The sequence below is a fragment of the Diabrotica virgifera genome, chromosome 7, assembly GCF_917563875.1.
Source record: "Diabrotica virgifera virgifera chromosome 7, PGI_DIABVI_V3a".
In the NCBI taxonomy this organism is placed as follows: domain Eukaryota; kingdom Metazoa; phylum Arthropoda; class Insecta; order Coleoptera; family Chrysomelidae; genus Diabrotica; species Diabrotica virgifera.
This window is the reverse complement of record NC_065449.1, coordinates 244182463-244199236: the sequence shown is the minus strand read 5'-3', so window position 1 is coordinate 244199236 and position 16774 is coordinate 244182463. Positions and strand designations below refer to the sequence as shown.

Here is a 16774-nt window from a genome sequence, read left to right as displayed (position 1 = left end):
TTATGTTTAGGTTTTTCTCGTTGACCAACTTTATCAGCTCGCTAGGTAATTCATCTGGACCAGCAGATTTATTGGTTTTCATAGAGTCTATTGCCTGACTAACCTCTGATTTGGTTATCGCTGGGCCCACATCTCCGGTTTGGCTATCTGCGGATGTACTAGCTTCTCTCTGGTCATGAAATAGTTCCTCGATGTACTCTTTCTATCGTCGTAGTTTTCGTTCGGTCTCCATTATAATATTTCCATTTTTGTCGAGAAATATATTTAAAGTTCTTCTATTTCCTATTCCGGCTAGTTCCTTGACTTTTTTATGTAGGTTGAAGTTGTCATATCTATTTTGTAGTTCTTCTATTTCTTTACATTTTTCAGAGAAGTAGGTTTCTTTAGTCTCCCTAATTTTTCTTCTTATTTAGTTTTGAATCTATTTATAGCGGGTCTTATTGATGGTTTTGTTTTTTCCTCTTTCATTCATCAACTCTAGAATTTCCTCCGTCATCCATTCTGCTTTCTTACATTTGGTTGTTGTAAGTACTTTCTTACTTGGCTCTAATATAGAGGTTTTGAAGAATTGCCACTGCTATTCTACGTTGCAATTATATCCTAAATATTGTACATTTATTTTACTCCAAATGGTTATTACTTGTGAATAAATATTGTTTTCTACAAGAGCTTTCTTGCATTTCTTTATATTCCGAAAATTCGTCATGAATTGTCAGATTGCGATCGGTAGACTGCACAGTATCATAGATATGCACAGGTAGACCGCATCCTTGGAGTAGACCGCATACTAAAGTGTCATCATAAAATATTTTTGTCCCTAAAATATTTAACTTTTTTCAATACTTACTTCTCCACCTTCATTTGTCCTATTAACATCATAATTAACAATAAACTGTCCAGCAAATCCATTATATTCTGTATTTCCGAGTCCATTGCACGCAAACTCCACTTGTCTTTCAATATTCGGTTCGAAGATTATCAGAGCTGAATTATTTTTCTTATAGACACGTGCATCAGGATCTATAGTTGTTTGTGCCAGTTCCATCGATGAGCTACCTGCTTGAAGATACGGCGTGTTCAAGAAAGCTAGAGGTTGATTTTCCCTGATTATCACCTAAAACCATAAAAACAAACTTAAATTTAACAAAAGACTATAGAAACAATTATAGTAGCAATAGAAAGTAGCAACATAATATTGGTTATTATACAATTAACGAAAAGAGAAAAAAAATCGCTGCAAAGAGAAATGAAGAGCCGTCCTATGTTTCAGTTCGTTCAGAGAGCGCCATAAACACCCTTACTAGTTTCACCATCATTAGATATCTTCAGAAGGTGTATATATGATTATCTCTGGTTAACCAAAACTCACCAACCTCTAGAAGACTACTAGGTAAGGAGAAACCATCTCTTCTAGAATATGCAACGTTTTGTAGAATGCTATGCTAATGCTATGAAGAGTGCTATGAGAAACAATAATTAAGAAACCATGGGGAGTTTCTAAACAACTTGAGGTTTGCAGATGATATAGTTTCTCCTGAATGTAGGTCTCTTCCAATAACTTCCATATTTCTCCATCTTGCGCCAATCTAATCCACTGTTTGTCTGCCACTGTTCATATGTCATTTACCTATGATTCTCGTCCACTTTGGTCTTGATCTCCACGTACATACATAATATATACTTGGCCTCATACAACATATATTGTGAATTGAGCAAATTACTAGATAAATTGGATCAACGGCGTAGCCAGGATGATGCTAGGGGGGGGGGGGTTTACAACTTCCAAATGGCTTTATTTGTCAACAACACATAATGGTGTTAAGCGTATAGAGCTCAAACTAGATCCCAATGGGAGCAGGGTTATAACCCCCAAAACCCCCCTGGTTACGCCTATGAATTGGATGAAGAAATCACTACAGGAGCCAGAAAAATCAATAAACTACGATACGCAGATGACATACTTATACTAGCAGCGTATAAAGTGAAATGACCACCATCACAGGATGGCTAAGCTGGATTAATGATTCGGACTTCATATCAACACCGGAAAAACAAAAATGATGATTGTAGACAGGGCAAATAATAATCTACGGCACATATACCAAGTCGCGAATATCGAAGTAGCAGACAGATTGTACAGACAGACTGATAACCAACAATGGCGATAGCTCCTTAGAAATCAAGTTTAGTCCAGCTGTAACGGGTAGCGCTTTCAGGACGACATACTCAGTAAAACACAGGTTAAAAATAAAGTAAATATATTTAAGATAATTATATACAGTTTAAAACAAATATAATAAAATACAATTCCATCTTCTGCAAAGGAAAAACAATATTAAACTTTATTACAGTCATCCGATCGTAATAGCAACATTCAAATGATACGATAAACAGCACAATAACAATCTCGTTTTGTTAAATCAACATAGCCATATATGGAGACACCGCATTTCACTTCAATGCAGCACGGCTGAACAGCGACACGCAGTCGCTCGTTCCTCGCTACTATGGTGGACGCCACTTCATCACGGTGGCATCCACCTAGGCACACAGGCATCCACACGGACACTCCTCCGGTCGTCTCTGGTAGATCAGCTCATCGCTTGCCGAGGCATCATATCGTTACATAGCAATTGCCCGAACCGAAATAGCTAAATTAATTAAAATATGGAAAGACCTGGCAGTACCAAGTAAGACTAAGCTCAAGTTGGTCAATACCCTTATTTTTCCCATTGCTACATACGTAGCTGAAACATGGACAAAATCAAGTCGAGAAAGGATGACAAAGAAAGATTAGACAAATACGGACCAAACAATAATTATTTGTCATATTAATTATTATTATGATACGCACATGTAAAAAAATGTCCAATCTCAGACCCACGGATAGTGTTACAATGGGATCCAAAAGAAGGAGTTAACGAGCAAGACCACGGAAGCTTTGAGAAATGTAGATTAGGAATAATATTAAATACTTACCATGACCTTTAGTTTTTTAACCATTTGTCCAGGTTGAATATTGCTAATGATTTGGTACTGTCCATTTTCTCTTTGCAATAGTTCTTCATATTCTAATTTAAAGATGACCTTGCTTAGGGGTTCTACGTTGACGGTTACGGTGAATCTGTTGGAATTTTTCGTACTCACAGCGACATGTCCAGCACTTTGTCCTGTTGCTACAGACTAAAAACAAATGAATTAGATACTTTTGGTAAAACAATAGTGTAAACTAGTAGTCGAGGAAATGAAGCATTTTGGCTCGCAATTTTTTCGTCCAGCATGGATTTACTTGAAATTTTCACAAAAGGTAGGGAATAGTCCAAGGATCATTTTCTATATCATGCCACTGTACGCTAAAACCTTGGGGGTGGTTGCCACCCCATCTCGGGGGCGGGAATTTTTTATTACTTTTTAACCATGTAAATCGATGTAAAAAGTAATTCTAAGAAAAAAATATTTTTTACATTTTCTTCGTAAAACTAATAATTTTTGAGTTATTCGTGCTTGAAAGTAACAGTTTTTCGATGAAAAAATCGACTTTTTAGAGGGTTTTTGAGAATACCTCGAAAAATATGCATTTAATCAAAAAAACTGTAGATATCAAAATTGTATCTTTTAGTAACGCAAACCAAATTATTGTTCTGTAATATCTTTAAGACCAACACAAATCGAGATACGGCATGTTAAAAGTTAGCTTTTTTCGTCAAATGCATAATTTGAAATATTCAAAGTAAAATAACGGAAAAACTTTGCATTTTTCGAGGAAAACTTAAATAATATTTTTTCAAGTATACAGATAGGCCTTTTAAAAAATATTCATTAAAAGTTTCCGGCCTAAAAATTAAGCGACTTATGATCAAAAAATGCCGGTGCCTGCTTTTCTCTATGAAAAAATTAGTGAAAACGACCCCCTAACTACTCTCCCAATTAAAAATTGGTCTTCACTTTTCTGTAATTCATTTTAAATTTGTATTATCAATACACCCAAGAAGTTTGACCAATTTAAAAGGGCTAATTTTAGAAAAATTGGAGTTTAAAGAAAAATTAATTTTTTGGAATTTCCCATTTTTTACCTTTTACTTCAAAATATCTCCGAAAATACTGGAGATACGAAAAAAATGATGGACTACCAAATTATAGCTTTTTAATAACTAAAATTTCCTTATACATAGATTTTCATTACAGTGAACAGTTAGCGAGATATAGTTATTTAAAACCTCTATTTACGAGCAAACACCCCCTTATTCGAGCCCTTTAAACCCACTCTAATTAAAAACTAAGGGATCTTACGGAATTTAGTTTACACAATCAACTATTTTCAATGGGAAATAAGCCACAATTTTACCAAAAAAAAATATTTTATTAACGTTTCGAAGCCCAAATCGGGTTTCGTTGTCAAAATACAAAATACTACTAAAATAAAAAAAATATTTTTGTTTATTTTAGTAGTATTTTGTCTTTTGACAACGAAACCCGATTTGGGCTTCGAAACGTTAATAAAATAATTTTTTTGGTAAAATTGTGGCTTATTTTTTTTATTTTGTATTTTGACAACGAAACCCGATTTGGGCTTCGAAACGTTAATAAAATCATTTTTTTGGTAAAATTGTGGCTTATTTCCCATTGAAAATAGTTGATTATAAAAATGCCACAAGGAAATAGCTTCAGAACAACATTAGTTTACACAGTCTTATAACTCTTCAAAACTCCTACAAAGTCATTTTTGAAAAAACTTTTTATCGCCAAAAATGAAGGAGCTATGTTTATAAAACGAATTTCTTTTTTCGAAAAATTCGGATAGTCTGCTTATGGATAATTTTCAATGTATGTATAGTGTGACCAACTCCAATTTAGTCAAATTCGGGACAAAACTGAAAAAACTTACTAAAATCCGGGACTTTTCAATGAAAATCGGGCCATTTTTTTTTAATATAAAACTTAAAACTTTCATATCATCATTTTATTGATTATTTAACATTTTTATGTTGACAAACTTTTTTTTGGTGGAATGGGTTGTAATGATAATTACATTTTTGTTTTTTGACTTTTTTTGTTTTTGACGTTTCGACTTTCAAGCCGTAAATCGTTCTCAAAAAACGAAAAATTAGAAAATCAACTTATGTTGGATTTCCATGTAAATTGAACCTTGGGTTAAAATATAATTATCATTAAATGATATTCATGTTTTTAAATCGTCTTTTCAGAAGAGAATAATTAAAATTTAGAATCCGGAAAAAGTCCAGAGTTAGAGTTTTCGTAGAACTATAATACGACGATATAAAATGCATGCGTTTTGTATGTGGTATTAGTATAACATTCTAGATGAACTGGAACTAGAAGATTGTCGACTTTTTTTCGTCCCAGTGAATTCTTAGAAGAATGATGTATTAAAAATTTCAATATGGAATTTTACCAAAACATTGAAAATTCGGATGGCCCGGAAGCCTTGTCCGGGACGCCGGGACACGACTTTGTAATTCGGGCCATGTCCCGGATTTTTCGGGCTAGTTGGTCACACTATGTATGTATAATACCACAGAAAAGGTTCGTATACTGGAAGATGAGTTAAAAACTATTTGTATTTGTAATTGTACATATTTGTAAATTCGTATTTTTGTGTAAATAAATGTTTTTCTAATTCTTGAATTCTACTTTTTATTCTGTATAATCTATTAAAATATCTACTTGTAAAAACTGTAATGTTATTAAGGGTGGTTTTTAAGGGTTGAAATATTATGAGATTATATCCTAAAGTATAAAACAATCATTATTTAACCAATCAAAACCAAATTTTAAACATACTAAAGTTTACAATGTTTTTATATAATTTTGGACAATAAGGGGTAGTTTACACCCCTAAAAATAATCAACGCCCTTAGGCATGATATAGAATATGAAGTACAGGGTGAGATGATCCTAATCCCAAATTTTTATGTAAATCGATGCAAGCCGAAATTATTCTTTTAGGATAAGTAAATTTGTTATATATAGCTCCAACATGGGTGGTTTTAAGGGTTGAAATATTATGATAGTATATCTTAAAGCATAAAACAATCATTATGTAACTAATAAGAACCAAATGTTGACAATATTAAAGTTTAAAATGTTATTTTTTAATTTTTTACAATTAGGGGTAGTTTTCACCCTTAAAAAACCAAAAGCGTGCAACGGCTCAATATAGAAAATGAACTAGAGGGTGTAATGAGGCTATTTCCAAATTTTTGTACAAATCGATGCTGGACGAAAAAATTGCGAGGTTTTGCCATTTTTTCAGCTTCATTTCCTCGACTATAATGCAACGATTTTAAATAAAACGGGTAATATCAAACCTCGTCATAAATTTTTTTAGCTATCTCCTTTTCTTTCACGAATGCCTTGTATTGTATTCCATCAATTTCCATAGAAAATCCTGAAATAAAAGCTCTATCTGGTAGAACCACCGAAAAAGCTGTTTGCTTTGCATTTCTATCTGCGTTTTCCACGTTACTTACAACACTAGTTACTGCAAAATGGTTAGATACATTTGTGGTGACCAGAAATTCTTTAATTCTTGGAGGATCAGATTCGGTATTCTAAAAATAAAATGAATAAATGAATGTGAAAATAAAATGTATAATATTTCAGTAATTTTAACATTATAATATCTAGCACAAAAGTTTTAAAAAGTTAAAACATCAACTGTGCTCGTAAATAAATTGGAAGACTCTTAAAGGTGGATCTAACGGAGAATCTTCAAAATTTCATGGACATCGCATCAGGCCCGGCCCTAGGGATTTTGCCGCCCTGGGCAAGATCGGCGACCGCCGCCCCCTCACCCCCACCTCTGTGTAGATCCAAGACTAACAACCTTCCTTCAGCTATCGCCAAGATTGTATTTTTATTGATGTGTGCTTTGTGATAAATTATTTAACGCCATTTTCCACTTTATTTGAACGATACAAGCTTAAAACCACATTTGCAATATTTTCATGAAATTTTACTACATAACTATAAATAGATTAACATGCTTTAATATCCAAAAACTCACTATGCATATCCATAATTACACACTTACGTTTTAAAGTAAGTAGTACTATTCTTGCCTTGGCACGGAAAAAGTCGTTTAATATTTCTCAAGATCCAGGGACTCATTTATTTCGTGTTCAATATAGATTGTCGCTAGAGCACTCAAACGTTTCTGGGACAAAATTAATCTTAAGTACTTTTTTATTAGTTTTAGCTTTGAAAAGCTTCTCTCTCTAGAGACCACTGTCACTGGTAGGGTTAATAAAATCTTTAAAGCAACACTTACTTGGGTGCAAAATCAAAATCATACTCTCTAATCATTTTCAGGGTATCTAGAGGTGTACTCTTGGGCTTCACAATCGTGGAAAGTACGATAAGTTAAACTTTTAGATCAGCATAATTTAGATCTTTTGACTCATCAAAAATTAAAGAACTTAAAACGTTTATCTGATAAATCACTAGCAGTCACATCCTTAATTTGGTTTATATCGTACAAAAACCCAAAAATTTCACCATGGCTCTTAATTTGCAAAAATCTATCACTTAATGCATTAACCGTTGTCAAATAGACGTCAACCCAATGAACTGTCAACACCGAGTTGACAGTTCATTGCGTCAACCTTATATCGTGTCTCTGGATCTAGGTCCATACTTTCATCTTCAGCCTCATAGCCAAATTGTCTTTTTACTTTCCTCTTTCTTGCTATTACTGTGCCTCCGATTTTCGGGTTCTCAATTTCTAACTTTGATGATAACTCTTTTGCGTCTATTAAATAGCCCTGGAATTTTAAATTACTTCTGAGATATTTAAAATGGATTTCCGCCTTTTCTAATAAACTGACAGCTGATACATTCCCATATAAATACTCTGCAGTGATTTGCTGACTACGTTAATGTGAAGTAAAATGTATATGTAGTGAAAATATTACCATATAGCAAAGAAAAGTAAAATCACGGATTTGATTTGCCAAACAGCTTGCCTCTTGCCTCATGAGCAACCAATTTATCGTTGTTTTTATTGACAGTGATCTTTACTGATCGGAGTAATTGCATCAATTTCTCACAATGTGGTACAATGGGAAAGTACCATCTAGATTCGGACAAAGGTTTCAGTAATGTGCTAGAAATATGATTTTTCAGTATAGCCCAACAATGAATATCTAGATGCCGAGAAAAAATTGTAAATTTTTATTTGTATACACCGTTCTTAGGCGTCAACGCCCTTCGGTAGGGATCTATGGAGGAGTATCACCAAGCCGGAAGCCCTTATCCCTTCCCGTACCGCTCCTCCATAGGCCGATCAGACGCCAGTTTATTCCAGACCCAGCCGTAGACTCTATTGAGTTTTATACTACGGCGTTGGCCTTTTATAAATTTCATGACCTAGCTGAGGCTCGAACCAGCGACCGCAAATCGCAAATCCACTAAACTTGTCGATCGACTGAGCCCCAGCTAACTGGACCGTCAAGACCGACAAATTTTTATTACTAAGGAAAAGATAGAAACTGCAAACTGTGAGGATTAAGCAGCATCGTTCACGACTAAGTTGAGTGAATGACCAGAAAATGGGCTAAAAAGTTCTTCGCTTTCGTGTTTGCCCCATTATCATACCCTTGTGCTCTCATATCTTGCAAAGGCATTCCCAGTTCATTCAGTTTTTTCAAAATAACTTCTGTAAGTCCCAAGCTAGTGGTTTCCAGTACAGGCACAAATCCAAGAAAACGTTTTGCAATATTAACACTTTTTGTGCACAGGAAGCTTAATCGACAAAATATACAACAATAGTCATTTGTTCTCCACAGAAATATCAGGTGTATAATCTAAAATTATGCTATAATACTTTGATGATTTCAAAAAGTTTAAAATTTTATTTTTGATTTGGTCATGGAGGAGCTGAGTAATTTCGTTTTGAATACGTTTTCCCAAGTAGTGATGCTGCTTTTTACTACCAATCGTTGTTCTCTTAATGTACTCTTGTAAAACAAAATAAAATTTTTCAAAGAGCTCAACTCAACAAACTTTAAAAAATTGCCATTTTTGCGATGAAAAAGTTTATTAGAATCGCCCCTTAAAGGAAGACACTGCCGTGCCAAGAACTGTATTATTAATATAAGTTGTTCTATTACATTTTTCCAATGACGAGTTTCTGAATTTAGAACGTTTTGTGTTTCTTCGACTAGGGTTTGCCCGATTCTAGTCTAATTGCTAGTTCTACCCACTGTCGCTGTGACTGTAGATGAGCTGGAGACTTAGCGTGGCTGGACAAAGCTTCAGCCATATGTTTCCAATTATTATATTCATCTTCAGTATATTTAATTTTAAGTGAATTTTAGCAATTTAATTTAGTTCTGATCCCACTATTCTTATGTTATGAAGAAGAATGCGGTATTGTCGATTTCCCATAAAACGAGCCTTGCAATTGTTCTTGTTTCATTTATTTAATTCTCCTTTTTCCAGTTGCATTCATGCCGCTCTTGTTCATAATATTGATATTTTGTAATATTAAAAACGTAATTTCTTATTTCCTCAATTTCAAAAATTTGCTTTCATCTAAAATTTGCCGCCCCTACATTTGCCGCCCCGGGCGGCCGCCCAGTTCGCCCATCCCTGGGGCCGGGCCGCGTATTTACGTTTCCGTGTTCATTTCAAGACTGGGTAGTTTTGAAATCGGCACGTAAACGGCGGAGCATATCTGCTTTCAAATACGTGTCCATTTCAAGACGTTTAATTTGGAAATGCGCACTGGTTTGTAAAAGAACTTCGCGCGTGAAATTATCACAAATACGTGTTAAGTTGTAACATTATTTTATTTTATTGGAACTGTTTATCACAAATAGCGCCTATCTGCAGAATAATAAATTATTATTCATTGGATCTGTGGAAATAAAACAATTTTGTTTTTTGTTACCAAAGTTACCTTCTTTTTTTCTTAATAATTGTTAAAAAACTCAAAGTAGTGCCAAAATATCCTGTCAAAATAAATTATTACGATACGTATACATTTTGTAGTAATGCACAACAATATATGTAGGTACTAAAAGTGTTATATTAAAAATATATTTTAATTTCAGCTAAACAATTATTGTTCAGCAAACATATATTTAGCTATTTTTAAAGCTATTTTTAATGAAGCAATATCAGAGAAAGAACAGGGTATATCAATAAACGGAAAAATCTTGAAAAACATAAGATTCGCAGACGACACCGCTATTTTTGCAGACAGTTTAAAAGCACTCCAACGATTAGTACCTAAATATATTACATCAAGTCAGTATCAAATATGAACTACGAATGAACGTTAAGAACACCAAGTTCATGATTAATTCTAAGCAACATACAGTAGGAAGGCTAGATATCGAGGGAAAAATCATAATTTTTTATGTAAATATATCAATTTGCATAAAATTGGTATATAGGAGGTATTGGTAGTAAGGAGTCGGTTTGTTATACCTAATGGTGTACAAATGTTTGAAGTATGTAGTATGAAACACAAATAGGTACATTTATTTGAAAGTAATTTTTTTTACAAACGTACATTATAACAATAGTATTAATGTTTCTTGCAACATATTCATTGTTTTTAATGTTTAATGAAATATTAGGTATGTTTTCTTTTTCGGGATTCTGCTTTTGTAGGTCTGCCTGATTGAATTCTTCCACTACAAGGTAAACCTCTATCTTTGCGTCGAGCGATCGATGTAGGCTGAACATACACGGATTTTTCGAGATGTTCTTATAATATTATTTTCACAAATAAATGATATAATATTCGATGGAGTTTTTAGTTGTGACAAATTAGACGGCAAATGATAATAGACCTATTAGTTCTATGCACCTATTTGTAGAATTCCAACGCCACATGTTTCGGTACAAACCCGTGCACATTTCGGGGGTTGGCGCTTTCAAATCAACACCTTTTTGGAACTAGATATGTATCACCGTTTCGGTGTCCGTTTCAAAACCGCAATGTCTTGAAATGGACACGTAAACGGAAATACGCGGCCGGGCCTGCATCGCATACTTTCATCAAAGAAGTAGACAGTAGATAGAAAAACATCATACCTAGGCCACATATTGAGAAATACAGTTCACCAAGAATAGCTGAAAGTCTGAAATTAGTGATGTAACGAATATTCGTATTCGCATTCGCATTCGCGAATATTCGCATGTTTTTGCATATTCGCATTCGCATCCGCATTCGCGAAATTTGTGCGAATGTTTTGCGAATATGAAAACCAGAAAAAAAATAATTTTAAGATAATATTAGGTTAATAAAATCAAAATCTTCTCTTCACTTCTCATCTTTTTTATTAAGAAAAGGTAACTTAACCTCAAACATGCAGCTACTCTCAAATGGAAATATGCAGGACACAACAGCAGACAAAGAGACGGAAGATGGAATGAAGCGATAACTCACTAGAGACGTTGGGACTACAAAAGAGGAAGGGGCAGACCACAGACGAGATGGTTGGATGACCTAAAAAGATACGCAGGGACCAGATCGACAGCATTAGCACTGAACCGAGAAGAGTGGAAAAATAAGGGGGAGGCCTACGTTCAATTTTGTATAATCACATTATCAGCCTTCACTTTTTTTTATTATTTGGTATTATGTAATACCAAAAGGCATTTGATTGTGTTAGCTGGATAAATCTGTGGTCAATTTTAATAGAAATTGGCGCACCAATGCACCTAGTGACACTTATTAAAAATCTGTACCAGTCTAATATAGCGACAGTACGACTAGATCAGAAGTTCTCAAACCAATTCAAGACCGAGAGATGTGTTAGACAAGGATGCGTGTTGTCACCTGACTTATTTAACATTTATGGTGAACATGTCATGAGGATGGTTTTAGAAGGATGGGCCGGTGGAGTAACAGTAGCTGCTAGGAAAATCTCCAATTGAAGATTTTATGATGACACTACACTTATAGCAGCAAATGAGCAAGAAATGTTTGATCTTCTGCAAAGAGCTGAGTACGAAAGCATTAAAGTTGGTCTGAAAATCAATAAAGCTAAGACAAAAATAATAGTGGTCGACAGATTTGACACTATTCGACTGACTAACATATTACAGGAATACCAGATAGTAAACACCTTTGTCTATCTCGGGTCTAGTATAACTAACGATGGTAACTGTGAAGCAGAAGTTCGGAGACGTATTGGTATGGCCAAAAATGCGATGAGTCGCCTAACTAAAGTTTGGAAAGACACATCTATCTCTCAAAATATCAAGATGAGACTGGTGAATGCCCTTGTATTTTCAATATTTTTATACGGAGCAGAGACTTGGACTCTTCGCGCATGCAAGAGCCAAAAAATTGATGTCTTTGAGATGTGGTGCTGGAGAAGAATGCTGCGCATACCTTGGACAGCTCATAGGACAAACGTTTCCATTCTAAACCAACTCAATATTAAAAAAAGGCTGTCCACAATATGTCTGCAACGAATTCTGCAATTCTTTGGTCACGTGGTTCGCAGAGATGACGACCGTTTGGAGAGATTAATTGTTTGTGGAAACGTTTCGGGGAGAAGATCAAGTGGACGATCACCTACTAGGTGGTCTGACCAAATAAAGCATTCAGCTGGAAACTCATTATGCGAAGCTCTTAGAGCATCTGAAGATAGAGACCAATGGAGAAACATTGTTAGGAATATTGGAAGAAATCACGATCCTCAGTAATGGGGAAACGACAGGAGAGAGAGAGAGAGATGTAATAAAGCTTAAGATTCAGATTGATTTACACTAAATATCAATTAACTTTTCATTATAAATTTAGGAAACATTACAAAAATAGAAACAAATTAAAAAAAACTGAATATTCGCATTCGCATCCGCATTCGCGAATGTCGGTAGCAGATATTCGCATTCGCATTCGTATTCGCGAATGTTCAAAAAATGACATTCGTTACATCACTATCTGAAATTCTAACTGCCTGCGCGAACAATGAAGTGAGAACGCACTCGGAAGGAAAAAGATAGCCTGTACGCGCGGGTGAACTTTAAAATGTAGGTACAATCGGAGACACAAATATAGAAACGTAAAGTTTGAATAGTTTCTAATAGGTCCCGTACACAATTATTATTATGTACTGTCATTACTTTTCTTCAGTATATTTGTAGTATTTTTTTACAAAGTGAGATGTAATAAAATAGATCCAACAAAAACCGCTTGTGTTGCTATAAATTATGGCATTATAAACCAAAAATTATATTTTTATATTGACTATTTGTACTTTATATTACCATTATATTGACCAAAAGGTTTCGGAGAAAAAGGGCGTAAGCAGTAGGATAATAAATAGAAATTAGATGTTCGGTCCCGGTGAAGCATAAATATGGTGTCTTTGTACCAGTACCTTTTGTTAAAAGAGATATTTATAACCTTTCTCGTATCCATTTCCATAGCATTTGTCGTCATCGTTTTATTCAGTCCACACAAACTTTTCACTAATTTAAAATCAAAACTGACATTTTTTTCAGCGACATATTGCTTCATAGAAGCCCATACTAACTCTATAGGATTCAAATCCGGATAATATCTTGGGTAACCGTAAAACTGAATGTCCTTTATCCTCGAGTATTTTGTCAATTTCATAGGTTTTAAACAGAGGTTTGTGTAATTTTATAATGTCGTATAATTCAAATTTCAACATGTCATCTGTAAAGGAAATATTTCGCGTTGTCAGCCACTGCTGCATTTCTGCTTTCCTGGAAGACATAGTTGGACATTTCTCAGTTTGTACGTTGTGATACGGTGCATTATCAATCACTAAAACGCTGTGAGGGGGCAAATTTGGTATCAGTTTATCCTGAAGCCACTTTTTGTAATTGTCGTAGTTCATTGCATCATGATAATCTCCTGTTTTTATAGTAGGTTTGTAGCGCAGATAAGCGTTTTTAACAAAACCACTTTCACCTCCAGCATGCACTATCACAAGCATCTGTCCTTTAGATACTGGTTTTTGTATGCCCTTGTTTGAACTATCAGACCAGCTCTTTTGGTGGGTATCAGATGAATGGACGTATGTTTCATCCATGTATATAATTGGGCGATTTGCGTTCCTGTAACGTTTCATACTACGTAAGAAATTCAGTCTAAGATGTTGAATATTGGGCTTTTCTATTAATAATTTTCTATTAGTTCTGGTTTTTCGCCAACGAAATCCCATCTTTCTAATTACTGTTCGTAGGCTTTCTATGGAACCTGAGTAGTTGTACTCCTCTGCAAATGTTCTGTGTATGCGTTTCATAGTTGGGACTTGTTTTTGTGTTATACAAAAATCCATTATATAACGTCGAAGACGCCCTATATCAAAATCGTCCAAGCACGTTTTTGAAGCGCTTTTTTTTCTCTTTTTGTTTGGAGTTACAAATGAGGAATATTCGCCATCTTCAATTAATTGCATTTCCCGAGCAATTTTTTGAACGCTGCTTAAACTAACACCTGTTGTCAATACCACACGTTCCTGCACTTTTTTCAAATCTCTACACGGTTCATTGTTTTTCGCTTCATTTATCATAAAATGAATCACGTTTGCTATAACTTGCCGTGTCTGATTATTTAAAACTTTTCCCTTCAAATTCGATTTAAACAAAATTTGCAAATTTTAAATTGATTCTCCTTTGCGGTTCGTACTTACAAAAAAATGTTTCGCAGACTGTACCGACTTGTTCACGTTACAAACGGTAGATATTAAGTGAACGCTGAGTGCGAGATCCGTCGGATGACGAATGCGCATCATGGGCGTGGTTATTTTCAGACTTTCAGCTATTCTTGGTGAACTGTAATAAGTACCAATCTGCTCAACTAACATTGAAAGGAAAGCTCGAGGAAAAGAGAGGACTAGTAAGGAAAAGACTATCGTGCCTGAGAAACGTCCGACAATGGTCAGGGCTAAATTTTGAACAGCTGAAGACAGAGAAGAGTTTGCAATTGTAGTAGCCAATGGCTACTACATCCACCGGACCACCGGTTTCGATGTTTATCATTTTAGCTCATCTTCGGATCCTGGATAAAAGGCTACCTTGTTCTTCTTGATAATGGCTACTAGCCATCCTCTATTAAGGAGAGGGCACGTTAAGAAGAACAAGGTAGCCTTTTATCCAGGATCCGAAGATGAGCTAAAATGATAAACATCGAAACCGGTGGTCCGGCTAAAATTATTATAAAATATCAAGTCTTTTCGGTTTTTTACCTATTTAAATAATGATTTTCTTTTATAGAGCCTTGTAATCTTACAAGATATTGGAACTTGTTTAGGAACTTTTGGAAGATTAGAAATAGTTAATGGAACTTTTATATTTTTGGACGTTTTTACAGAGTAGTACATGTAAATATTTACAAATAAGAATAAAATGAGTAAATGATACTTACCCTTTTAACAATTGAGGGTCTTGAAGCTGTACCATCCCTAAACACTACATACTCATATGCAAAACTTTGTCCTATAAATAATATTAAACAAACCACAACACAAAAATAGCTTTTTTGCAACCTTAACATTGTAACCATATAGTTTTATCAAAAGTCGTAAAGAATAAGTGAACCCATAACAATTACTCTCTAAAATGAACTTATTCTGCTTTGCAATTATAAATTTATTTCGATTTATTTGATAAGAAATACGGGTGTCAAAGTTTATCAGTGAATTTAATTCAAATTTCTGCATTTAATGGCAATATTTATATATTTATATCTTTTAGGTATATTTATGGTGGGGCTTCCCATGCTTAAGTAATTTACAAAATTTGAAACCTTGCAATCAAAGACGGAGTTTATCCTAAATATTGATGTTGACCTAATAGACCGATCAAAGAACACTGTGACCCAAAAATAAATAAATTAAGGATGGAAATTTGGGAATACGTACTTAGATGGCAGTATTTTCCAAAAACTCATAAGCAATAAAATACACTGTTCAACATAATATACGTATAAAGTCATCATCATCATCCAGCCTTCTGCATCCAAAGTTGAACATAGGCCTCCCCTAATTTCTTTCAGTTCTGTCGGACTTGGGCTTCCTGCAACCAATTCCCGGCAATCCTTTTGACGTCGTCTGTCCATCGTGTAGGGGGTCTACTTCCACTTCTTCTGTCTGCTCCTGGTCTCTACACTGTAATTTTTTGGGTCCACCTCCCGTCCTTTATTCTGGCTACATGGGTCGCCCAATTGCACTTCAGCCATGCTACTCGCTCTATGACATCTGTGATGTCTGTCCTTCTTCTGATTTGCTCGTTTCTAACTCTGTCTCTGGGAGTCAGTCCAAGTAGTGACCGTTCCATTCTTCTTTGTGCCACTCCCCAGGCAACCAAATAACGTTTACAAAACTTTGAAAAGACGTCGGAATTATTACCTAACCACGTCAATTTATCACGTTTTTTCGACGTCGAAATCACGTGAATTTGTCCCACCATAATTAACGTCATTTTTATCACGTTCTGAATACGTGATATCAAAAACGTAGTTTTTATGTCGTTTTTTAGATGATTTTTCATTTTATGGTTTTAAAGATACACAATAATTATTCGTATGGGCATTGTTGGTATTGCAATTTTTCATTTAACCGTTTTAAATTTAGCCCATAGGCTAAAAGTAAAACCAAATGGAAGACTCTCTAAAATGTATAGAATTACAATACCCTCAGTACAACAGAAAATATAAACACCAAAACAAATTAAAACATAACCTTAAACAGTTTTCAAGAAGAATTATTGCATTAAACTAACTCACTTGAGAAAAACGAACGAAAATCTCTTAACT

At 34.7% G+C, this 16774-nt stretch overlaps 1 protein-coding gene across 2 annotated transcripts in view; it reads right to left on the bottom strand.

Moving 5' to 3' along the window:
- The window catches only part of LOC114329425 (inter-alpha-trypsin inhibitor heavy chain H3), a 69853-nt gene extending 54205 nt beyond the window's left edge, over positions 1-15648 (bottom strand). For both annotated transcript variants that reach the window (XR_003652320.2, XM_028278524.2), the window contains exons 1-4: positions 15386-15648; positions 6330-6572; positions 2980-3183; positions 848-1114 (exon numbers count right to left, since the gene is read on the bottom strand). Coding sequence is in view for 1 of the 2 variants with exons in the window: in XM_028278524.2 (XP_028134325.2) it covers positions 848-1114; positions 2980-3183; positions 6330-6572; positions 15386-15523 (852 nt within the window). In the remaining variant the exon portion in view is untranslated. The remainder of the gene's footprint in view (positions 1-847; positions 1115-2979; positions 3184-6329; positions 6573-15385) is intronic.
- Between the last annotated feature and the right edge of the window lie 1126 nt (positions 15649-16774).